General features: G+C 42.7%; 1 protein-coding gene across 3 annotated transcripts in view; it reads right to left on the bottom strand.

Annotated features, from left to right (window-relative positions):
- Positions 1 to 1,637: 1,637 nt before the first annotated feature.
- LRRK2 (leucine rich repeat kinase 2) overlaps positions 1,638 to 26,555 on the bottom strand; it is a 124,311-nt gene continuing 99,393 nt past the window's right edge. For all 3 annotated transcript variants that reach the window (XM_084811012.1, XM_084811013.1, XM_084811014.1), the window contains 9 exons: positions 23,957 to 24,057; positions 22,255 to 22,449; positions 21,149 to 21,342; positions 20,647 to 20,719; positions 16,298 to 16,482; positions 14,790 to 14,942; positions 12,117 to 12,325; positions 9,406 to 9,480; positions 1,638 to 3,170 (listed from right to left, as the gene is read on the bottom strand). In XM_084811012.1, the coding sequence (XP_084667138.1) occupies positions 3,049 to 3,170; positions 9,406 to 9,480; positions 12,117 to 12,325; positions 14,790 to 14,942; positions 16,298 to 16,482; positions 20,647 to 20,719; positions 21,149 to 21,342; positions 22,255 to 22,449; positions 23,957 to 24,057 (1,307 nt within the window). In that variant the 3' untranslated portion in view covers positions 1,638 to 3,048. The remainder of the gene's footprint in view (positions 3,171 to 9,405; positions 9,481 to 12,116; positions 12,326 to 14,789; positions 14,943 to 16,297; positions 16,483 to 20,646; positions 20,720 to 21,148; positions 21,343 to 22,254; positions 22,450 to 23,956; positions 24,058 to 26,555) is intronic.

Raw genomic sequence — 26,555 nt, 5'->3', positions numbered from 1 at the left:
TCCGCCCAGAAGTAACTCATTGCTCTCCATTGCACTTTGCCTACAGGAGCAGAGGGGCTGGGAGAATTCCTTTGCCAGCCCTCTTTCTTAAAACTGCTCAGTTGTTGCCTCTCCCTTTAAATATTCATTTATTGAGCACTGGGTAACCATGCTTACTTGGAAGCAGGGATGGGAAAAACTGAACCTTACTTCACCTGGGCTTAGGGGTGCTGCCACAGCAGGGTCTGTTATAATCATCATTAGTAGTAGGACTGCAGCCGCCGCCGCCTCTGCTTTCACTGCCCCAGTCTTGTTTCTGCAGGAAAGCCTCCCCCCACACACACACAAGCAGGAAAATCACACACACAACAGGGGAAACTGGCTAGGATTTCTGGATCCTCTGAACATGCTCTGTCAAAGGGGCAAAACACAGTGGCTGTGACTGAAAGAACCGGGGGCACTAGTATTTCTGAATGAAGATTAATGCAGTCTGTCAAGGGGCAAAACAGCACCATTGAAGGGTTGTGGATGAAGGAACTGTCGATGTGATTGGGAATGACTTAATCAGAGGCTAGTATTTAGGAAGGCAAAAGGCTAACTCGCGTGGTCTGGTGAACAGGAGAAAAAAGTGGGAAAGGAAGCCTGTGTCCAGAAGCGCCATGGGCATGTTTACTCAAAAGGAAGTTTCACTCCCCCCAGTAAGAAGTCTGAGAGTCTTTGTGAAGCTGCCCCCCCTGCAATATGTGTTTAATCAGAAGTACGTTTTGCTCCCGAGTAAGAAATAAATCTAGCTCCCGTGCAGTCTCAAGCAGGGGATTTATAAAGATTGACCAGATCCCCCATCTTTCCCAACCTCCCTGAGCAGGGGACAGTTGACAGGGGTGGGGGAACAACTCGCTCATTCACTGAACAGCACCTATGGGGTTGATGTTCTTTATGATGAAATTGGCTTTGGCCTGTGAGCGGCACATGAGGCAAGAAAAGCTGGGTTTTAAGTAGCGCATACTCTGCTTTTCTTGTTTCGTGTGCCACTGACGGACCAAAGCTGATTACAGGAAAAAATGGAGAAACCTGAAAATGCATCTCTATGCTTTTACGTGAAGATTGACTCTAGATCGTATAGTGGATATATGAAACTACCAATGAGGAATAATGTAACTGCCTAAGTGTTTATGACTTCTTCAAGTACTCTTTTGATAAGGATTATAGAGGTATGCAATGTCGTTCTTCTGGAACAAACTCTTATTTGTTTCCAGTAGAATTTCTAGTCCAAAGCTTGCATCTCAAAAATAGGAGAAGCATCTTTCCTCAGATCATGGAAAAGATATTAAATATGATTTGCTCTTAAAAACTACAAAGAAAATCTCCAAGTAGCCAATAGATCCCATGCATATTTTTGCATGTAAAGGGGAAATAACTAAACTTAATCTTGATGGAATATTTTTTCTTTCTTGTTTTGTTTGATGCTAGATTTGTCTTTGTATTTGGAAAATTAATAAAATTTAAAGAAAAATAGAATAAGCAGCAATTGTGTCCATTCAAATTAGACTATGTTAATATCCTCGTTACAGCTGCCCCTGTCTTCTAGCCTCTGTATCAAATACTCTACTTTCTTCTATGAAAAAGCTGATGGCCATATAGATTGCAAAGATATTATTAATAAAAGTTTAATGGGTGTTCAAAGTTCTACATAAGTACACATACATTATCTCAGTAATCAGAGTTACTGAGAACATTTTGATTTCAACAGCACATTCCACTCAGTTTAAAATTCTCAAGCATAATACGATAAAACAAACACTTTGTAACTGTAAAGATTATGTCCCAAATGATTTACAGAATGAACAGTTTTGTGTGAAAGATATAAAAATGTTTATTTTTTTTTTACATAATAGCCATGTACAGTTTTTAAATTATAAATTCCCATATAAATAGAACATTTATAGCAGAGCAAGAAGAATGTGCTAAAGCAGAGCTTCACAATCATGAAACTGCAATCATACAGCTACTATATTACAGATACACAAAAACACACAACGGTTCTTCTTCAGCATTTCCACAGTAAACCATTATTTTCTTTGGAGAGGAGGGTTGTTTCAGTGTGCAAGACATCCTATGGGAACACCTTGCCCTTCAGGCTATAGCACTGAAATCAAAGTGGTTGATTCTCTGTGTAATTCTAGGCTGTTACAGGGAAAAGGCATATGGTATGAGCATGAGTGTGATAGAGCATGTTAGAACAGCTCCCTGGTTATGTGAACATCAGGATTAAATAAAAGTTTGGCAGTGGGAAATGTGGAAAGGGAAAAGAGTAGTCCAATAAGGATATGCTAGTGGTATGCAACAGAGAGTGAAGTTACTGGTGGTTACCAAGTCATGATTGCCGTCACAAAAATCTAAAGTGCTTAAAACAGTATATATTTGGAAAAGCAGCTAGCAAAGTTCTGTTGAAGGATTATACAGCGGGTACCTCATATCTGACTGAATGATAGCAGCAGAAACAGCAAGCAAACATATTGGCATTAACTATTACATTTACAATAGGACTCAGAATGTTGCTTTCATATATGTAAATGAGTAATACTGTACATATATGTTAGTAGTTCTTTTTTACAAAAAAAATAGAAGACATGACCTATCTGACTTCTTGCATTTAAATAGCTGATCAGCTCCAGCATACGTCTTCGTTAATATCACAATAACACTTCAAAAAAGTTACAATGCATACAAAACATAAATGAATTATACATACATACATACATAAATACAGTATAAAAATGGGACAGTGAAATTACTCTAAACCTGGAGTGCTATAAATGACATCAGAACCCAGATGAAAGGGGTTCCAGCTTCAATATTACAGTTTGTTTTTTTCTGATAATTTGTGGCCCTGGAAAATTGTAACACTGCTCTGCCCAAATATTCTTCATATTTTAAACCAAAGAAATTGTAGTATCTTCTGACAAGCATTTCTGCTGCACATTTCCATTGAGCTAGAACTGAACCCTCATTCAAGTCCCTTGAAATAAGTATCCAGCTCTTTAAAAGGATGCCTTGCCATAATGCCAGCTAATCCAAAGAAAAATTCTTCATTTTTTCTGCTAACTCTCGTCTTATCTCAATATGTTTCTTTAGGTTTTGCACTTCATGTGGCAGATTAATGTCCCATACAGACACACACGATGGTATTCCTGTGAACAAATCGTGGGTGGGGGAGATGGCTTAGAATATTAAACAGAAAAAATATCTGTGGCATTTTTCATGTGAATTATTATTAGAAACAGGAGCGCAAGAACGATAAAACAGATATTTAATAAGCAGCACATTGTTTAAAGGATTGAGTGAGAGAGATGTAATTAAGGGGGGGGGGGCAAGTAGACATGACAGCAGCAGATCCAGGTGGGAAAAGTTCTCTCCAAGCTTCTTTAAAAAAAAATCACATCTGGCATACATGAGGCCCACATGCAAGAATTATTCTTAGAGTTCTGTGGTATCTATAAGTAAAAAGGCTGTCATGGTGGCCTCATGTTACAAAAGTCCCCAGACTGTAATCAGACAGAACGGAAAGCTGGGTACTCACCGTGAAGTTCCATTCCAATTCGGTGCGGAGGAGACATCCATCATAGGTTAACTCCTCCCACTGCCCAGGGTAGGCACGGAACATGTGACCAAGCTTTTTTTTGCCTTGGCTCTGGCCTCTGTGGCTCCTCCCAGCCAGTTCTTTTCTAGCTGAGCATTTGGCCTGAGTAGCTATTGAGGAGCCGTTAATGTAGTAATTCAAAAAACAGACGGTAAAACGGAAAAAGAGAAAACCTCCTCTCTGGGTATTGGCACACTCCATAAGAAAAATCTAATGCGAAGAGAAAACTCCCTGGAAAAGACCCTGATGCTGGGAAAGGTGGAAGGCAAAAGGAGAAGGGGACGGTAGAGGATGAGATGGCTAGATAGCATCACCGATGCAATGAATATGAACTTGAGCACGCTCCGGGAGAGAACAGAGGACAGGAAGGCCTGGCGTGCTATGGTCCATGGGGTCACGAAGAGTCGGACACGACTGAACGACTGAACAACAATAAGAAAAATGGTAAGAAATGCTAATATCAGTGGGGTGGTCAGCCCAGAGGGTGAGGTATAGATGTCTCCTGTGCATCGAATCAGAATAGAACTTCACGATAATTACCTAACTTTCCATTCCCATCCGGTGCAAAGGAGGCATCCATCATGGGATGAACAAAACCTACTGTTCCCGTAGGGCGGGTCCCAAATCAAGCTGACCTTAGGGTTGAGGTAATACCTGCTGTAACACTCTATATCTGAAGGCTGCTTCAGCAGAAGCATATTTCTCCATCCTATAATGCCTTACAAACGTATGGTGAGGGCCACGTGGCTGCCCTACAGATCTCTGCTAAGGGGGTGCCAGCGGAAAAAGCCACTGAGGCAGCTGCAGCCCTGGTGGAGTGCACTGTGACATGTGCAGGTTTAGGGAGTTTACTCTTCGAGCAAAATGTCTGGAGAAGAAGCGAGGTAGTTGATTGTTGAGGCAAATAGGTCCACCAGGGATGGGCTGAAGTGATGATAAAGACACTGAAAAACTGTTGGATTGAGAGTCCACTAGCCCAGTTGTCGTCGACTGAGAAAATCAGCTTCCCTGTTGAGGGTCCCCTGGATGTGCTGTGCAGTAACGGACAGGATGTTGTGTTCTGCCCAGTGGAGGAAGGAAGAGCTCTCCTTGTGAAGAGATTTGGATTTCGTTCCTCCTTGATGATTAATGTGGGCTAGTGCTGTGGTGCTGTCTGCTCTGACTAGGAAATGGACAGGGCCTGTGAGCTGGACAAAGTGTTTGATGGCAAGGTGGATTGCTCGTAATTCCAGCCAGTTGATACTGTGGTGTTTCACCTCGGGAGACCAGATCCCCTGAATGGGGTGGCCCTGGCAGTGAGCAACCCAACCCTCCAGGCTGGCATCTGTGGTCACAATGGTGCGATGGAGTTCCTGGATGGGTGTGAACTTTGCTATGTTGTGTTGTGTTCTCCACCAGAGGAGAGAAGTTCTGACTGATTGTGGCAGAATGACTTTCGATGTGGCATCTGTGGATTATTTCAGACTGAAAGGGGAGAAGCAGACACTGCAAGGGTCTGGAATGTAACTTGGCCCATGGGATGATCCCTAAGCAGGATATTATGAGACCCTGCACTTGAGCAAGGAACGTGACATCTGCTGAGCAAGCTAGAAGGAGGGACTGCACTACCTGGTGCATCTTCAGTAACCTGTCTGGGGCCAGGGAGATTATTCCTTTGGAGGTGTCCGCCCCCAGGGTGGATGAGTGATCAGGAGGGTTGGAGGTGGCTCTTTTGGACGTTTATCAAGAACCCATGGTCTTGGAGACAAGACAGAGTGATCTGTAGATCTGCGTGGGCCTTTGACAGTGATGGAGACCTTCAAAGAAGGTAATCTAGATAAGGATAAATGTGAATGGCCTTGAGTCTGAAGTGGGCTACTACTGCTCCCATTAGCTTGGAAAAGGCTCTTGGCGCTGATGCCAGGGCAAAAGGCATTGTCCTATACTGAAAATGATGCCCCTTATAGAAGAAGTGGAGAAATCTCCAGTGTTGTGCAGCAATGGGAACATGGAGATAAGCCTCTGTAAAGTCTATGGATTAAAGGTAATCCCCCTGCTTTAGAGCCTCCTTGATAGGCTGGAAGGTCTCCATCCTGAATTTGCGGTATGCCACAAACCTGCTGTGGTGTTTCAGATCCAGTATGGCACGCCAGGAAGACCCTCCCTTCTTGGGGACCAGAAAGAGAAGGGAGTATACCACCTGGAAGTACTCGGGAGGTAGGACAGCTTCTATTGCCCCTATCTCTTGGAGGTGGGCAATTTCTGCTAGCAACAGTTGTTGTCTGTGAACAGACCTGGAAAGTGGGGAGGGAAGAAACCTGTTCCTGGGAGTGGAGTGAAACTCCAGGAAATAGTCATGTTGAATAATGTTGAGAGTCCAGGTGTCCAGTTCCCATGTGTGAAAGAAGTGTTTTAGCCTTCTTCCACATGTGCAAAAAGAGAGTCAGAATTGTTGGTGAGGAGCTTTGGAGGACTGGGGCGGGCCTGACCTTCCGTGGTTGGAGGTCTGAGATCTAGTTTGGAACCTGGTTCTGGACCATGTGGGCTTGGTGAACTTATAACTGCATGGCCAAAAGGATAAACTGAATGGAGATCTGAAGGAATGAAAAGGAGAAGATGAGGAGAAGGGAGCTTGGTTAGAGAACCTCCTCTCATCCCTCTTCTTAGCTTTGGTTTCCACTAAAACCTTTTAGAGGGCTTCCTCTCCAAAGAGGTGTGTTCCTGGGATAGGAACCGTGCTTAGGTTTCCTTTGGAATAAGCATCCATGTTCCAGTGTTTCAGCCACAGTGAATGTCTTGCCACTGTGGCTGATGCAATGTGATGTGCAGCAAAAATCATGGAATCCTGTGTGGCATCTGAAATGAAGGTGTATGTCGCGTATAATTGAGAAAGACTCCTAAGCAAGGGAAAACTACCCAGCTCTTTATTGTTGGTAATATCTTCAACCCACAGGAGAGTGGCTCAAGAAAAAGAAGAAGCTGTACAGGAAGCATGGAGAGCGAAAACTGTAGCTTCATGAGGTCTTTTCAATACGATTTTCACTAGGATCCTTGAGGGGGGGCCCCTTCCTTAGGATTTACTGTTCCTGAAAGTAAGGCTGCCGCTGGAGCATCAATTAAAGGAACCTTGGAATCTTCCAGAATTGGCTATGGTAAGCAGTAAAATTTTCAAGCTATGCTAAAGCTCCTTTTGGCCTGGCAGGGGGCCTTCCATTCAGCTTTAACCAATTTTTCAAAGGAGGAAGGAAAAGGTATCTCACAGTTAGCTGGCTTAGGGTTCGGGAATAATCCTTCACTTCTGGAAACTTGGTTGTTTCCTGAGAAGAATTAACGTTCCTGCGAAGCCATAGCTTTGGATAGAATAGGAAGAAAATCATCACTGTTAAATAATCTTACACTGGAAGGTTCATCCACTGTCCCAGGATCTGACCATTCATCTAGCAAAACAAGAGAATCCGAGTCAGAAGGGTGCCCAGGCGAGATTCCCTTTAACATGTTTTCCCTTGACCATGAGGCAAGGGGCTGGAGAATCAGGAGCTGATTCAGCAGAAGATGTGGGCAATTTAGTTTTATTAGGTATCTTGGAGTGCTTGGCCTGAAGCGCCCCCTTTGTTTTTTCTTTGGCTGTGGGGAAGGAGAAGAAGACCTGGAGGAAGGAGTCCTTTCCCTGCGTTTTTTTGTATCCCCTTTGCTGATCTGAGAGCTGAGCCAATTCCCTTCTAGTGGCCTGTCCTGGCGAGGGAGGGGCTGTTGCTCAGCTGAATCTCCTGTGGGACAGGAGGGGGCGCCTGGGGGTTTCTGCGCCTTCCTATTATCCCTTGGAAAAGGCTGTGTTTGCAAAATGCAGGCTGCACAATCCTGGGAAAATGAAACTGGTTTTTGCTGGGGAAACAATGGGCGCGTCCCAGCATCCTCCCGCTCCCAGGGCCCAAGGAGTGCTTATGTGCCCTCACAAACTCCTCTGGGTTGACATCTGGGTCGGCCTCTTCCAAGGCAGGAACTATGGAGAGTGCGTGAGATCTCGCATCATCCAGTTCCACAAGGACTCCGCTCCATTCTGCTTGTGTTAGAAGAGCTGTGGTTGCTATAGCAACAGTGGGGCACCCACGTAGGCTATGCCTGGACACTACTGGCCCTCTCGTAAACTCCAGCCAGGAGCAACTGTCAGCTCCACAAGGATGGTGTCTTGCGATCAACAGCTGGACTGCGGACAACTGTCATATGCCTTAGGGAAGGCGCCTTTTCTTTTTTCTTACCAGGTTTGGTGCTCTTCTTGGTAGGCGATGCCATCTTGTGGTTAAAAGGCAGAAGAGCCAGAAAAAGGTAAGCAAAACCTTTTCTTTTCTGTTTGTTTTTAAAAGAGAAAGAAGACTAAACTAGAAAAAAAAATAAAAGTTTGTTAAGGGAGAGGTAGAACAAAGATTGAAAAGTAAATCAAGGCCTGGAAAAGGAGGTTGTTGAGGACAAGCTCTGTCCAGGGCAGAGGCAAGGAACGAACTGGCTGGGAGGAGCCAGAGAGGCCAGGCCCAAGGCTAAAAACTTGGTCACATGTTCCTTGCCTGTCCTGGGCAGTGGGAGGCGTGAACCCATGATGGACGTCTCCTGAGCACAGGATGGGAATGCGTCTTTTCAGGGGAGGCCCACAGCTGAGTGGTCACCTGACAGCAGCCATTCCAACAAGCTGCAGCAGAGGATGAGATGGGAAGCGGGGCCATTCCATCGGCTCTGCTGAGAGACCAGCTGGCTCCTCCTCTCCCTGGACAGTTTCTATTCTGGCAAGTCATTGTAAGAGTGACTACTTAACTTTCAGAATTGGTGCCGGAGTTGGCTTTCCCCCCTCTTCCCTCCCCATCTTTTGTGTCAGCTTACGTAGACTGTGAGCCTGCAGGGAGGGCCTGTTTTGTTTTTCTTGATCCTACCTAAGCCATTCTGGAAGCCCTTTTGGCTGAAGAGCGGGGTATAAATGCTTTAAATAAACAAACAAAACACACAACACTGGTTTGGATGCAGAAGGTCCCAGACAGGTTGGCTGGGGAAGAACTCTGCCAGAGACCTGAGAGTAGGGATGGGTGAGTCTATTTCTTGCCTGGGTCACTTTCATGTGTTTTACTGATAATTTCCTGTGGCATCTGAACACAGGGGACTGTGGTTTGTTTAAACTATAGTTAAAGAGAACAAGCCAAGATCACACTGTGGTTCCATAGTTTTTTAAACAACGCACAGTTCCTTGAATTGAGACATTAAAGGGAACTGTGGTTAGCTTAGAAGTGAAAGTGGAAGCTTTGTGTCTCCTTCCCCACCACCATCTCCACAAAAGGAGGAACAGTCCAAGGTTTAAAGGTACCATGGTTTCACATTACATCTTAACTGGACCTTAGTCCTTCACTGGTGAAGATAATAGGTAATCGAAGGGGAGGGGGATATTTAATCTGCAAGTAAAGCTGTAGGCTGTAATCCTATACACTTTTCCCTGAAAATAAGTCCCATGGAACTAAATGGGATTTAGTCAGTTAAATGTCAGTTAGCATGTTATATAACACATTAAGAACTGGACAAATGGAAATACTCTTTACAAAGATTTCATTCAATACATTGGAAGTAGCTGTAAGATAACATTCCATTGTGTATTAATGACATTGTGCAACATGGATCTGACAAGGGTCTACAGACACAGAAGACAGAACAAAACAGCAGTGAAAATGTTACCATTGGATAATCTCATAAAATCTTCACAAATACCTTTAAAAGTGAAATATTTTATAGGGGTTGCAGTATTCTACTAAATGATAAAAGGAATTAATCCTTACCTTTAGCATATTTATTGTCTTCACTGTCACCTTTATGGCAGTAGCCCAGTACCAAAACAACGTTCCTGAGGCTGCCTTTTACCAGAAGGACGAAAAAGTGTGTAAGTATCAACAGTGGATTGGCTTGGATCCAACCTAATGTTCTATGTATGCTGGAGGGAGGGATTTTGCTGATTCTTCCAAAGGTTCCCCAACATTTGACAGGGGCTTATGGAGGAAAGCAGGCAAGTCTCTTTATGTAATTGGAAGCACCCTTCTGCTACTTTGGGTCCAAGCTCTCTACTTTTATGGACTATCAGAATTCAAGGCTGAGTGCCATCAAAGAGAGAACCAGCATATTGCAGGGGACAAAGATAAACTACATGTAACCAAAATTATTCTAGAATTGTAACAAGTATTTCTATTGCTCCAAATTCTGTCCTCAGGGTGTTTTTTTTTTCATTCAGGAGAAGACAGCTCCGGTTTTAGCTCATGCAGCAAGCAATAACATATAGTTCCAGCTGCAATTAATATTTTGCTTTTTTCATTTTGACTCACTTTGCTATTAATATTCAGTAAGGCAAGGTGTGTGATAAGATGTCATTGTGCTAGTCCCCACAAACAGCAGCCAATGAAGGAGAGCCGAGTTGGGGAAACTCGCAGTTGCAACAATGCCACGTCACGCACTTTGCCTTACTCAACGTTAATATGAAAATAAAAAGGAGGAGATACGGGGCTTCTTCTTGCAGTGACAGCCACACAGTGGATGTAACATGTAGTTCTGGCCTCAAATTCTCCAAATATGGTTTCGCTTGTTCTTGCTTCATGATATTCTATTAACAGATTTCCAGATCTCACGTATAAGGCTGTAATCTCATACATATTAACTGGGAGCAAGCTCCATCAAAAACAACGGAACTTACTTTTGAGTAGGCATGAATAGGATTGCACTGTAAAGTCATGTGCGTGGAGCAAAGAAGAGAGCCTTATTAATACAAGACGTGGATCAGACAGTGCAGGTTTATTTCCCACAAGCAACGCAGTATACAAGTGTACATACTATGTTATGAATAGATTAATCTTAATCATATAAATTAGTAGAAGAGGTATATCTGTCTAAATCTGAGGCTGGATCTGCTTTGAGACCCAAAGATGTTCCCATCTATCAAGCTTAATTCCTTCGGGCAGTATCCAGTGGGGTGCTTGCGCCCCTGCTGGTCCTTTTGAGCCCTGCCAATTCCCTTCCGCAAGCCGTGGGTTTGCTGATTCCGTTGCGCAAATGGGATCCACCGCTCATGAAACGGAGAACCAGCGCTTCCTAGAGGAGGCCCAAAATGAGCAGAAACATTCATTTCTGGACTGGGACAGATCAGTGGTGCTCCCTTATGCGAGCTCTGTTGACCTGCCCCACTTCAGAGACAAGCATAAAAGCTTGTTCAGGGTTACCCCGGAAGTGCTAAATCTCTGTTCTGCATACGGTGGGCGCCATCTGCTGAACTGGCAGGGAATAAGAGAACTGGCAGGGGCGTAAACACCCTGTTGGATACTGCCCTGTAATTTTTACATTTTATTACTTATAAAGCTTGGACGGTTCTTTCTTTTGTGGGGACAATAGCAGGAACGCACAGAAACGTTTGCTCACAACTTAGATAACCAAAATAATAAGGGCGGAAATTTTGCCGAAACATTAATTACTCATGTTTACCTCAAGTGTTCCATCAATCCTTTACAGCGCACTCCTATACATGTCTACTCTGAAGCAAGCCCCACTGAGTTCAATGAGGCTTGCTTCCAGGTAAGTGGAAAAAGGATTGCAGCTGCAGACCTTATCGCAGTCTGCTGTTGCTCCGTACATCACTGTGTGCACTTGCATATCTGGAAGGATGCTTGATAAAACTTTTAAAGCAAATACATTTACTTGTGAACCCTACCAATTTCAACAGAATTTACTTCAAAGTGATTGCTGCCTAATTTGTTCAGTGACTATGTTCCAACACAACTGGGGCCAAGCACAGTGGCATGCAAATACTCTACATGTATAGGTTTGACACAGGATAAGACCCTTCTAAAACATGACTGACTTCATATCTCAATTTGCCCTAAGTTCTCATTTCACTTTTTCAGTTTCATGGTGTTCCATCACTAGGCTTCCAAGACCATGTGCATCACAGCTACTTCCACAGGGGTGGAATAATGAAAATGGTATTAAGAATAAAGTTCTAAAATCAGCTTTGGGTGAGTGGGTGAATTACCATCAGCAGTCCAGCCTTGTTTGACTAAAGTGAATCAGTATTATCAAAACAGATACCAAAGCCATTTTGGTCTGATGCTGAAATGGCTTCTTCCCTCTTCTGCCTCTGAGTTCCTTACACTCTCCGATTTTGTTTTGCTGGAACAGAAGCATGGCTTATAAAGTCTTTAGCATGCTGCTCCTTGTTTGTTATTTTAGGGAGGGAGGCCCAGGGGCCATAGTATGGCATGGATTCTACCTCTCCCCCTGAGGGTGTAGACACAGTGACAACCTCGATGGAGGAAATGTGAGGGGGGATTCCCCCCACACACAATTGCCCTGACTCACCCCACCACAGGAAGTTCCTATTCCGAGGTTGCAACCACGACCTCGGAAGAGGGTTTGAGAGGGAGGAAAAGGCAAATGTACAGGCACAGTCTAAAATTAAAACACCTCATTCCTGGAAGGAACCATGATGATTTTCTGTAAAAGTTTCACTTACCTAGTTGGGCTGTCATCATGAGTCTAACAGAATCACAGAAATCGCTTATGATTCGTATGGGCCGACGTGTGGAGAGGTCAAGCAGTAAGATGTGCCCTCCCCCTGTGCCTATCCAGAGGGCCGTGTTCTTCTGCAGGCAGAGGCTCTTCACTCTTCCAGGATAAGCAAGCTTTTGTTTTGATTCTTTATTCAGCTTTGGCACCTCCTCTCTAAAAAAAAGAAAGAAAGAAAGAAAGAAAGAAAGAAAGAAAGAAAGAGGATGGCATTTATATTAAACTTGCACAGGATAGTGTCCTTCCTTTTAGTTCCAATGCAGGTTTGTGTAAGCATGTAAAATGGCCACCATTTGAATGAAGGACAGAAATACTTTGAATTACACTGCTTTCACCCATTCCCTTTTCACACAATTACTTAGAATATTACAAGCAAACATCCAGCAGACTGCATTTCTACTAGAGCTTAGTTTATGGGACCTATTTCCAACAGCATAAATGGAACCAATAAAGAAGGAGGGGCTGTCATGCAAAATGGCAAGCCTGTGCGAAATGCCCCCTCCTTACCCTGCAATGTGACGTAATGTAAATATTATTTAATGACCCTCTTCCTGACACCCTATGGCAGCTAATGATGTCAAACGGTGCCATGGTCACACACAGGAAATGATATCATGTGCCTCCATTATTTTATGTTACAGGGCACTTGACACAGGCTTGCCATTTTCCGCAGCAGCCATGTGTTCCTCGTAACATTTATTTCCACCCTAACAAAGAACATATGATGCAATTAAAAAAGAAGAGAATTCCTTTGACTTTGGATTGTATCCAGTGTTAGTCCTCCTTGGAGTAGACCCATTGAAATTAATGGGGCTTAAGTTAGACTAACAATGGATACAACCCACTGGATACAACCCCTTGCCTTAGTACTGCACAAGCACAAGCTGCCCTCAGACATCTGGGATTAGAAAAAAGGGTTTCCAGGTCAAAGGGCACAGCTTAGAATCATAGAATAGTAGGGCTGGAAGGGGCCTACAAGGCCATCGAGTCCAACCCCCTGCTCAATGCAGGAATCCAAGTCAGGAATCCAAGCCAAATACAAGCTTCTAGTATACTTGAGCATTGCTCAGTTTATAGCAGCTTTCCCCAACCTGGAGTCCTCCAGATGTGTTGGACTATAACTTTCACAGTTCCCAGCCAGCATGGGCAATGGCCATGCTGTCTAAGAATTATGGGAGGTGCAGACCAACACATCTGGAGGACTCCAGATTGCGGAAGGCTGGTTTATAGAGTGTGCACAGATTCTTATTTATATATTTTGCTCCCATAACATGCTTTATTCCTCCCTTCCTCCAACCCATCTTTATTATCCTATAAGGATAAGTACATGTGGGATACCTCTGAACAGCAAAACGTTCATTTTGTCAAAAAGTTTTTCCTCCACTATTTTTTTAATGCATGTCTTTATGGTACTTTGGAATGGGAACAGATCTGTGTCCATAAGTATAGCTAATATGTGAAGTTCACACACATGCTGGTGATTTCAGCTCATGTTAGACCTCCATGAAGTCCATGGAGGACAGAAGCAGGATCTGTGTAGGCCTATGTCCTCATCTCTGGACTTTATGGAGTTATGCTTTTGACATGACAGGAAAGGTGTCCACTTTATTTCTCTTTCCATTACTTCCAGCTTGATCCAAAGACAACCATGCCATGAACTTGGAAAGCTACAGTGTGTAGCTGTGTACAGTGTGTATGGGCTTTTAGGTACTTGATACATCAGATACTTAGAACTCCAAAGAACCTAAAAGTCCTGTTTTTGAAACAAAGTATTTCATATGGTTGGTTTCAGTTGTTTTAATTACTTTTTTAAAGTCACTTTATAAGTCACTTTTTTTAAAATCAGAAAAGTTAACTCCTAAGTTAACTTCGCCGCCGGCGAGATCACATCACTCCAGTGCTGAAGGAGTTGCACTGGTTACCAGTTGTTTTCCGGGCCAAATTCAAGGTATTGGTTTTGACCTTTAAAACCCTATATGGTTCCGGCCCAGCCTATCTTAAGGAGCGCCTCCAGCAGCACCAGACGGGCCGCTTAACAAGATCAGCCTCGGATGGCCTTCTCTCTGTCCCATCAGCCAGGACAGCTAGACTGGTGGGGACGAGGGAGAGGGCCTTTTCTGTGGTGGCCCCCACTCTGTGGAACTCCCTCCCTAGGGAACTCTGTCATGCCCCCTCTTTAATGAGCTTCCGTCGTGCATTAAAAACGTGGTTGTTCAGGCAGGCATTTGGGGTGGGTTAGGGTATTTTAGAAAATGTTTTTATTGTAGAATTTTATTGTTTTAAACTGTTTTTATTGTATGTTGTACATCGCCCAGAGTGGCTGGGTGACTAGCCAGATGGGCGATTAATAAATTTAATAATAAAATAATAAATAAAATAAGTGAATGGATCAGTCAAACAGCCAGGAGAGAGAAGGTAAAGAGCAATATAACAAAGAGAAAATTCATCCTCTTTTATTGTGGTTTCAAAGGTTACTTGTTTTGCTGGAAACCCCTACCCTCACAGGAAAATGGTTGTTTTGCTCTTTTGACACCAGAATTTTATTTTTAAAATCAACTTGGCTGCCCAAGACATCCCTGTCTCCTCTGCAACAGCTTTACGGAAGACATCTAACACTCACTTTAGAAAATGCACACAGTCGATTAGTTCACAAAGTTTCTCCGTCTTTTTATCCCACACTTCCACAAAATAGCTATTCTTCTTTGCCAAGTAGATGGATTTGTCTACTGCTATTGAAATAATATTGGCATCGCTATAAGCCTTGTGGCATAATCTGAGGTGCAAAAAAGAAAATCAGAATGATACATTATGACACAGATAGTGTATGACTCATCACATAAATGGAAAACTTGTGAGCAAACCAACACCTCTGAAAAAGCTCAGTGGACTTTTTTTTCAAGGCCTCTGATCCAAAGCGACCCATGCAGAGCTTCCACATATGTGCCCTTGCCAGTGCAATGGTTCACCTCCCCTGAAAATTTGCTCCTGAGGGTCCGATAACCCTTCAGCCACATGTTTTGCATCCCCGTGGGATTCAGCTTATCTTGAGCAAGACAGGTTTAATTCTGAGCCTCTTTTGTGGGGTTAACTATCGCAATAAAAATGTGGTTCCTAATTATTCAATCAAGCTGGCCAATCAAGAAAACAAAGGATGTTTCTTTGGAATCCATAGAGTGATATGTAGGTATTTCCCAAGTTGAAAGCTTGAATTTCAATGCAGACTAGGGATGGGCAAGTTGTGGCCCTCCAGATGTTTTGGCCTACAACTCCCATCATCCCTCACCATTAGTTTTGCTGGCTAGAGCTGATGTGAATTGTAGGCCAAAACATCTGAAGGACTACAAATTACCCACCACTGGTGTAAACATTTTATGGCTTAAAAAGACAAATTAAGCCATGTCATCTATACATTATCTACTGTAATAAATTGTGTGTGCGTACAAACTTTTTTGGACAGTGGTTTCTGTGCCACCAGGAATTATACTGTGTAGAGCTATGCAAATATCTAACTTTATTATGCCTAACAAGGGTTTAACTGATTGCCAATTGGTCCTACCTAGAGTATGTCTGGGATATCCATGGGTTTTAGAACAGTTTTTGTACGCAGCTCCCAGGGAAAGTCAGTAGTAGTTGCACTAGTGGCAAAAATATATTCCAAAGCATTTATTTAAAAAACCCACATGGATTGGAAAATGTGAATAAATGGAAACAAATACACTCAGGAAAGTGGTACAGCATTTATGCAAACATAAAAGTACCTGAACTCCATGGAGCTCAATCAAATGAGTGCAAGCCACACAGCATTTGTTTGAAAACTATAAACAATTCAGTTAACCTTATCACATTAATTATATTTTACAAGTGATGAAGCCAAATAAGGTTTCCCATGGTTGTTGCTGTTGTGGTGGCACCCCTCACCCTGCCAAAGCTATGCAGATCAGGTTCATTATTTATTTATTACATGTCTACACCACCCAATAGCTGAAGCTCTCTGGGTGGTTCACAAACAATTGTAAAGAAGAGCAACAACTGAAAAGAAAAGCAAGATGCTTACAAATACTGGACACAGTTTGGAGAAAGGAACCAGGAGAAACAAAGCCATATTGTTACAATTAAAAACCAACTTACAATTGGCTTGTCTTTGTCTCAATAAGTTTTTGGACAGACAAATCATTGGACAATGATACAATCTTTGTCCCACAGCCTCCCCAGATGATATTTTTTTCAGATGAATAATTAGATTCACTTAAACACATAAGTGGAGTGCTGATGTTTCCAAGGAGTAAAACCTTCAGTGGTGCAGCACCTTTGCACTGAAAATATAGATAACAAGCATCAACTGAGCATCAGTAGTTTATGAAAATATGGTATATTGCTACTGTAGAAAAACCTACTCATCAGCTTAATGTTTTGAATGGCCTTGCAAATATCGATGTTAAAATTTGATTGGGACACCATTTATATGCTACGCAGAGTTTAGAAGATCAGTGTGTAACAGTACAACCCAATGTATATCTTTTTAGAAGTAAGTCCCGCTGAGACTAATGGGACTTACACCCAGGTTTAGACAGAAAAATGTTCTATAACTCCCAGTATGCCCCAGCTAGCCATGCTGGCTAAGGCATGCTGGGAGTTTTTCTGTCTGAACATGCATACGATTGTGCCCTAAATCACTTAAATATTGATCAACATGTATTCATTGACTTACTAAAATTGAGATAGCATGAGGAAAAGCAACTGTTGCAGAGCATAATGCAGATAGGGAAGTAAGGATATTTATTGTACTATAATACCGTACTATAATGCCATACTCCTTTTGGTGCCAGGTGAAGACCTTTTTATTTTCTCCGCATTTTAGCACTCCTTTCTCTTAGCTCTGCTGTTTTAAATCTGAATTTTAAATCTCTGTATTGCTGCTAGGTTTTATTCTGGTTGTACATTTATATTGTAGTTTTAAGCTTTCATATTTTATATTGTTTTATGTTGTACTTTGTGGTTTTAATTTTTGTGAACCGCCCAGAGAGCTTCAGCTATTGGGTGGTATAGAAATTAAATAAACTATTCTCAAATGCTTTCAACAAGTTTAATATAATATTGTAAATCAAAACTGATTTTAATATGTTTCTTGTAAATAAATTGTTAACATTTGAACTATTTATACAGTTTATTGTATTTACTTGCCTGGAGTTGTAATATATATTGAAAGCTAAAGGAGGTGGGGGGGAGAAGAAAAGGGATTTATGCTTTGAAAGGCACATTGTGCTTTGAAAAGGCCATTTAGACATTGAGAAAGGATGCTGCACAAAAGCAAATACTCAGGCCCAATTCACACAACCATCCAGCCATGATTGCTTGAGATGCTTGTCAATGGTGGCTCCTGGCCCATGAGTTATGCACACCGATCAGCAAAACTTTTAGCACCACACTGGCAAATGTGGCTTTTTTTAGAATTCTCCAAAGTGCACTGAAATCCAAGGGTGGTGGCAGGTGCACATGTTCAGCTGACTATGGGTGGAGAACTTTTCAAGTGTCCACCAGGGAGAGATGCTGTAGCAGAGCCTGCCCTAACATAAGGCAGAGACAGTTGCCTCAGGCAGCAGATGCTGGGAGGTGGCAGCAAGGTGTTGGAGGACAGAGCTGTATGTCAAGGGGCTTGCCCTGTGCCTCTTAAGCTAGCCTCCTGCCTTCAGGTGTTGGGGAGGATGTTGTCCCATTGCCAGTGCTGAAGAAACTATCAATTGCCAGTCTAGTTAGCTTTTGTACATGGAATGGGAGGGGACACCATCTTGTTCTTCACCACAGGCAGCAAAATAACTTGGGTCGGTTACGTGTTATAGTGTAAAGAGGTTTTGAGACCAAATTCCTAAATCACTCCCAGTGCAGGGCCAAGACACTGGGGTCCAATGAGGAACAATTATTTGGGGATAATTCTAATCTGTTAGAGTTTATTATTTGCATTAATTCACATACATATGTTGATTCAGACATGTATACCCTCCTTTGCTCCTATTCACTCCATCCTGACTGGTTTTAAAATATTTTGCAATGGAGAGAATATCTAAATCCTTATACACATGCAGGGTACAACTGCTCTGCATTTAGCTCAAGTTGGAAATAAGGGCAATGCTTCCCTGTATGACAATGTATTTCCCCTGCAGTAGGCTTCGAACTCTTAATTTAGAGGTGCCAAGATAGTGATAAATCAGATCCAGGTTTATTTACAAGAAGATACTTTACTGAGTACAATCCGCACACAGGCGTACCCAATGGTTGGATCAGACAGCTTCTCTGAACCCAGAGCCATGGGGTAAAATGGGTTTTATACCATACATGTTAGTAGCGAGGCAGCATGAGAACAGCAAGCATTAATTAGCATTCATTCCCAGCACAGGCTCTTTCCCAGCACAGACATCTGGAGCTTGGCATGAACATAGTCTCACTTCCCAGGCACATCTTGATAGACACTCCACTCGTTCGTATGGAATGCGCTTGAGGCTGCCCTACTGCTCTTATCGCTCTTTGACTCATCCTGGTAAATCAAGAGGCCTTTTAGGGAAAATAGCAGCCAACTGACCAAAGTCAGAGTGCATCTATGCCCCTCTAAAACTACTAATAGCTTGGTTCAGGCCTGGGGCTTTACGGACGATTAGGCAATAGCCAGGATGTTCTCAGCTATTAGCAGTGGCCAAGATTCAAAGAGGCCCAAGTGGAATTTTGAACAGCAGATTCACATGACAAATTACAAAATATTTAAGAAGCATCACTTTTTCGAAGGGCATTAGCTAGGGGGCTGCTTTTCAAGGAATACAACCCCTGGGGTGGGGTGTCACCAGTACGCTGATGATACTCGGCTCTATTTCTCCTTGTCGTAGGAGTCGGCTGAGGCGGTGAAGGTGCTGGACTGGCTATAATGGGCTGGATGAAGGCCAATAAACTGAAGCTAAATAAATATAAATCTTGACAAGACAGAAGCTCTGTGGACTGGTAGTTCCTGAGTCCAGGAATTGGGAAAGCGACCTGTCCTGGATGGGGTTGCACTCCCCCTGAAGGAGCAGGTGCGTAGCTTGGGACTACTCCATGGCTCGGAGAACTTGGGGCCACCTTCGGCTGATCTGCCAGCTTCAGCCTTTCCTGGACAGGGATAACCTAGCCACAGCAGTACACGCACTGGTAACTTCCTGATTAGACTACTGCAATGCACTTTACGTGGGGCTGCCTGTGAAGACATCCTGGAAGTTGCAGCTAGTGCAAAATGCAGCAGCTAGACTGCTGACTGGAACACCTCATAAAAATCATATAACACCAGTTTTAAATAAATTGCACTGGCTGACAATACGCTTCTGGTCAGAATTCAAGGTTTTGGTGATGACATTTAAAGCCCTAAGTGGCTTGGGACCTCGATATTTGAGGGAGTGCCTGCCCAAGAACTGAGATCTGTTGGAGGGACCCTCTTCTGCATCCCACCAGTACGAGACATATACTATGGTGGACGAGGGAGAGGGCCTTCTCTGCTGTGGCATCCTGGTTGTGGAATGCTCTCTCCTTGGAGGCCTGATTGGCACAGACATTGGCCTCGTTTTGGCGCCAATTAAAAATATGGCTTTTTACCAAAGCCTTTGAGGGCTAAATGCATTCCCTAGCACATTGTTTTAGATTTTAACTGGTATTAGCTTATTTAATGGTTCAATATGTTTTTAGGTGTTTAAATTATTTATTGTTTCATACTGTTTAAATTGATTTTATCTCTACGCCACCCTGAGATCTTAATAATATAGGGTGGGATAGAAATGTTCTAAATAAATAAATAATAAATAAATCCCTTGAGCTTACAGAACTAGTCACATGGTTCCTTGGATCCAGGCCAGTGTTTTCATCTTTTTAATGCCAATACATTTTTCATCAAACATTTTATAGATACAAGCAGTTCTACAGTACAAACGAGGCAATGTAGTCAAAACTAGATATTCATGGAGTATTGTGAGCTTTATGGATGAGCTACTACAAAATTGCCATATGTGTATGTGCCGGGGGTGGTGGTGGGACTAGAGGCAAAACATAATGCCAGCTTGCTGGCACTGGAAGGGAAATTCTAAAGACTACTGGTATTCTCTAATGAAAGGCTTCACAATTGTCAATCTAACCCATATTCTCATTTTAACAAAGGATAAAGTGAGAAAGAAAGGGAGGAAATACTAGGAATAGCATTGGAATCCACAGCCAATAATGGGCATGTCAATGAAATGAATAAAAATCCATTTGTTGTATATGGTCCCTATCCACTGATATTCAGGTAGCAGGGTTTTAGAAAGACATTATACTGGAACGAGAAAGTTCAGGATTGAATACTACCATATTTACTATTAGGGGCTACTAGAAAAGAAACCCTTTCTACCCAAATGAAAAGGAAAAGTGTATTAAAACATCATATATGTATTTGATTGTTATATAATTCTTGGAAGATAGTACTGCATACATACCTTTACTGCTCTGTCTTCAAAAATTGCTAGCTGCCCATCAGCTGTACCCACTAAAAAGCAATTCTTCTGCTTGCTGAAATGAAAAAAAGGAATTGTACAAGTGTATCACTAAAATATGTTTATCACACATCACACTAAATGCAGCATATGTCTTATAGCAAGAATCTTTTACTGCATACTAGAACAACACTACACATACACCACTTTTAGTGACCTGCAATAATATACAAATGCAGAATTATATAATTGGATGCACAAAGCAAGTGTATTCAACTTCCCATTTTGCAGGCTATCCTAAAAGCAGTCTTGTAATTAGACATATGCCCAAAGGGAGTAACAATTCTGGCTACACCCACCATTCAAACCACCCCGTAACATGCAGGGATGGATGCACAGGTATGCAAAATCCTTCCTGGGATGATAATTTGCTGTCTTTTTCTGAAAAACTGCCATAAATAAAAATATTTTATGCTGTTTTATCTATAATTAGACTCATCCATACTTTTGCTTTGGAAAGAAGTTGCAGTAAAGACATGTGACAGAATCTGTCATCTTCTGAAGTTGGTGCCGGCGCTTCTCATCTTGCGTGTGAAAGGCCCACAGAGAACCAGACTGTGTTCCTGCTGCAACCCAGTTCTCCTTCTCTGAAGGAAGAGTCACCAAGGCCAAACACAATATTCTAGTGTCTGCAATGTCCTGGGGGGGGGGGGGGAAGAAGAGTAAATATTTGGCCTCGATTCCATAACATACAGACATGTTAATCTTTGTAGGCCTTTATTGGCTTTTGCCTCCACTGATCCCCTTCAAGTGAAACTTGTACCAGATTCACCACCATGTGGCTACACAACACACGTGGAGGTGTTTTCCTTCCCCAAGGACAACTGCTAGGTTACATTTTCCATTCTCTCAGCATCCTCATTACACTTCTGCAAACTGTTGTAGAAGAAATAACACATGAAGGAAAAGGGTTAAGCAATGCCCTTCCTTCCTGCCACCCCTCCACTTAAAGTCACATCCTCACGAAGCTATAATTCTCTCTCTCTCTGAGGGAAGGGAGTCAGGGTTCATTACATGCATTTCTGTAGTTTGCTCCTATGACTGTAACTTATTATTATGTAAGGAGGTTTAAAAAGGTAGGACTTGATGCCTAACACAATGGAACAGGAAACAAGAGAAGTCTGAAAACCCAACTACTGACAAATATTTGAATCAAATCACATCTCCTGCCTGAATTCTAGTCTGGGTTTTTGTTTTTTTGTGGGGTTGGAGATTAAAATGGAAAATTTTCAGTCAAAGTAGTTTCTCCCTATATACTGCCAGAGAGAGAGAGAGATGTTTGTAATCAAACAATTCCATTATGGAAACCTAAAAGGTGTACATAAAATCTCATTCCAAGAACCAATGTCTAGTTTTCATTGTCTCTTTATGGTTAATTATGAAAGTTTTGTTTAAAAACACCAAGGTCTATACCATGCAAGCTTATGCATGAAATACATGATAATGTAACTGACCTTTTTGACTCTACTAATTAAAGCATTCAATGTATTACATAAATACTGCATCCACCAATCCTGAAGCATGAGAAGAACATGCACCATTGAGACCTACCTGACAGGAGCGTCCATCTGTATTTAAGTCAATGAATGAGAGTTGTGCTCTTTCTGTGTTCCCGCTACCTATCCAGACTCCCATCTTCTTACAACTTTGATTCGTAGCAACCATACATTCTGATGTAGAAGCACAGGGTACTGAAATGTATCTCATCAAGCAGACAAGTTCTGCAGAGTTCAAAATCTCATAAACCTGCAAAAACACCACATTAGTTGCATCAGTTGATCAAGGGTCTTGCTGAATTCCTTTACACATAATGTTCCTAACAGTAAACCATGTACTGAAATACACTGCCAATGTGACACAGCACTATTGTGTTTAGGAAAGTATCTACTGAAGAGGCTGAATGAGATATTAAATAATGATCCTCTTATGGAGTATTAATTTTAGAATTTCTTCGAGATTATACATTTTTATGAATTGTGAGATGCTGGACATATTCCAAATAATTCTTTTTTTGTTTGTTACACTTATAAGCCACCCTGAGCTGTTGGGGAGAGGAAGGATAAAAATATAGTGGCCAACTGAGAGTTGGTACAACATACGGACAGGTTCAAGACTCTCCTCCGCCAAAAACTCAGTAGGTGACCTTATACAGGCAATTTATATCTCCGTCATCGCTCCCCCACATCTCCAATGCGGAGATAATAGCATTGGCTAGCCTTCTGAGCATCTTGTAAGGATTCCCAGGATAAAGTACATGAGGCATCTGAATGTTCCAGATCATTATATAATGCTAATTATTACTATTAGGTTATTTAATAAGTGGAAGGGCAAATGGAAATATATTTCTCTGGGCAAACAAATAAAATTTTAAATCAGCAAAATGCTAAGATTGTACCATATAATGAGCTGGCTTGCATGTAATGCTAGGCTATATTTTAGCTTTCTGCAAACAAGCAGCAGCAAGCGGCACCAAGCCTCATGCTTTTGCTTCTGTTTTGGATTAACCATGGCTTGTTGTGTTGTTCAAATCTGACATAGTGTGGTTAACCTTGAATATGGTTTCTTGAAACAAGCCAGCTTCAAACCATGGACAACCACAGTTAAGATTAACCACAGATTGTTGGGCTCAGGCAACACACTAAGCTGTAGCTAATCTAAAAAAGCAATGGAAGCTTCCTGTCTCCTCCTGGCAGCCAGGGGGAGTATACAAGACTGATGCTCACTGCGGCTCAGCCTCATAGCTCTAAACCATGGTTTAGCATTACATGAGAATTCTCGCAATATTGGACTGATAGCTACATATTACAAATTCATGCATATGGCATTAACCAGCCCAGTTTAATTATGTATCACACAGCTGCTATTATCAGAAGATAAAGAGCTAATCATGCATACTTATGCATACGGAAGACCCTTCTGGTACATAATTACATGATGATCTTGCATACATTTACTTAGAAGTAATTCCCATTCACTGGGGTTTACTTCTAAAGGTTGAACCTAGAGTGCCCTTTCTTTAAGGTCACAATTTCATACACACTGTAAATCCCACTGAACTGAGTAGACGTGAATGAGTGAATTGCACCCATTTAGTCCCATTGTACTTAATGAGTAGATGTGCATAGGATTACATTAGTTCAATAATTTATCTGCAGAACAGATCACCTTTGTAACGTTAGTGCCATCCTTGTAACTGAGGCACAGATGGAAACTTATAAATGCATGCCACAGAGAAAATGCCTATCTGACCTACCTGAGCGGATGTAGGCCTTTCCTGAGGATTTTCTTTCAAACACTTCTTAATTAAATCTTCAACTTCTGGCCAGGGGGTGCAGCTATACTCTTTGACAGGATCTAGAATGGAAGTTTCTGAGGTTCAGTCTGAGAAAGAGAACTACACAGAGCAGCGTTAAATATAGCAGAGGCTTCTTGCAAGAATTCCTTCAGTCAGAGGGGTTTAGAAGAATGCTCAGACAAGATCAAAATCTGTGAGGCACAGAGATTCACCTGCTCATGGACCACAATGGAATCAGACAGCTTTCACAAAGGGAGGCTGGAGATACCAACGATGCCTTGAACTGAATCACTCATTATGTCACTTATAACTTCCAAGAAAAAAGTAGCCTTATGAAGGGAAATGACAGCACAGAGTGTTCAAAAAGCAAATATTGCATACTGAGAAAATGAAGTGCCAATGCACAGGGTGAGAAGTTGCCTTTTATCACTGGGGTTAACTTCAGTGAATTGCAAAGTGATCTACTGTATTTCCAGACCTAAGCTTGTGCTCTGACATAGCCCCAGCATTGCAGACACTGAGAATTAAACCGAATTACAATTCTTTACATATCGGCTGAGACTCAAAGCGACACAAACTCCAATCAGTGGATGGTACCATGACCTTTAACAGGATCTGTAGCCTTGTCCTTTTCAGTGTAAATACCAGTTGGTTACACAGAGATTTGCTTGACCTTTCCCTGAGGTTAGCTCACACCTCACACAAGCCGTGCATCCATCACGGAACCCTTGCGTGCATACCAGAGCCACTGCATTCTGTTCTTCAAAACACACATGGTGCCCCACGTACCATCTTATATGAGAGGGACATCAAACAAGGAAAAATAAAAGCAGGGAACAAGATGAGCATATCAGCAAAACTAAGGATGGACTCTGCTCTACAAACCTAGATGGTTCTCATCCTCAAACCTCAACTTCCTTGTGAGGTCAGAACCAGTACAACTCTGGGAAAGTCACGGAGATACCAGGCAAGAGAATATGATCAAAGCTCCTCGGATGATATACCCCTCCGAGCTTCCAAAACATCCTGATCCACTGGAAACCGGCCATGGTGGCTCATGCTTTAGTTGTATCTTGATCTGGATTACTGTAATGCTATCTACATGGAGCTGCCTCTGAAAAGGGTTTGAGAACTTCAGACATTTCTGAATGCTGCAGCCAAAGTATTTACTGGAGCCAGTTATCGGGAGCACACAGGACCGGCCCAAGACATTTTGCTGTCTGAAGTGGAACAGCTAAGTCAAGGTGGATCGTACCCAAGGCTGGCCAACTTGTTTTGGAAGGTAAGACAAAAAAAATCCCACAAGCATCCCTCCCCCTTCTTGGCAGTAAAAATACAATAATAATCAAATAACAATTCTGAGTTTTTCAAACTGGAAAGATAAAGAATTGCTCTGTACTGGAATTTAAGGAGTAAGGAGAGACATACTCAGTTAGGGGAGGACCCCAGATGCACAGAAAAACAAAAGGGGTTGGGGGTGCACAGAGAAGGGGTCTCAAATGCATGGAGAACTGGAATGCAGAGAAAATAAGAGTTGGAGAGAAGAGGAAGAGACAGCAAAAAGAAACAAACAAAAATACTAGATGCACAGATAAATGCAAGGGAATGGGGGAACAGCAGGACAATATCCCAGATGCACAGAGAAAAGGAGAGTTGAGGAGAAAGAGAAGGGGAAGGGACACCAAAAAATAAAATTAAAATCTCAGATGCATAGATAACTGGAGAATTGGAGAGAAGGGGAGGGGGGAAACAGCAAGAAAAAATCCCAGATGCACAGAGAAGACGAGTTGGGGAGAAGGGAACAGCAAAAAGTAAAATACACATTTCAGATGCACAGATAAACAGAGAGCAAAGGGGGGCTGGAGAGAAATGGGGGTTGGGGGACAGCAGGGAAAAGTCCCAGATGCATAGAAAAACAGAGAAATTGAGAAAAGTGAAGATTTGGAGAAAAGGGAAGGGGATAGCAGAATGCAAAAAAGAAAGCAGCGACAAGGCAGAGGAGGTGGAGCTGGGCGGAGTAAGTGCTGAAGAAAGCCACAGAAAACTCTGGAGCCAATGGAGGAGGTGGGGCTGGGAGGCTGTGGGCCAGACTGAAAGGCTCTGGGGGCTGGAGGTTCCTCTGCCTTAGAATCTCAGGCTTCTAGTTTTGCCTCTTAACTACCCCTCTGAGGCTAGTAAGCCCGGCTTTTTTGACCCATTGCTGTGGCTCTGCAGAGAGCTCCACCAGCCACCAGCATTCAGTTCCACCTCACGCGCTGTTTCTCACCCTCTGTGAAAGGGGGTGGGAGGAACGGGCTGCCCAACTGGCTCCTCCCCTGACGTTCCCATGATCCCAGCCCCTCTGCCACGTGCAGGCTTCCAACTGCACTGAGTGGGAGCACAGTGGAGCAATGAGGATGGAAGATGGCAGCAAATGGAACTCAGCTGGTCTTGTCTTTCCCTGGGATTGAAGGAAAACATGCTTCAACTCAATTGAGAGAAACCCAGCTAGGCAGGACACTCCACAGATGCTGGAAGGCACCCAGCATTCTCTTCAGGCACAAGGTAGCTTGCAGCA

Source organism: Heloderma suspectum, chromosome 7 (assembly GCF_057233095.1).
Source record: "Heloderma suspectum isolate Gila_16-S chromosome 7, 16-S_ref, whole genome shotgun sequence".
Classification (NCBI taxonomy): domain Eukaryota; kingdom Metazoa; phylum Chordata; class Lepidosauria; order Squamata; family Helodermatidae; genus Heloderma; species Heloderma suspectum.
Note: the sequence above shows the minus strand (reverse complement) of the source record. Positions and strands in the feature narration are given on the sequence as shown.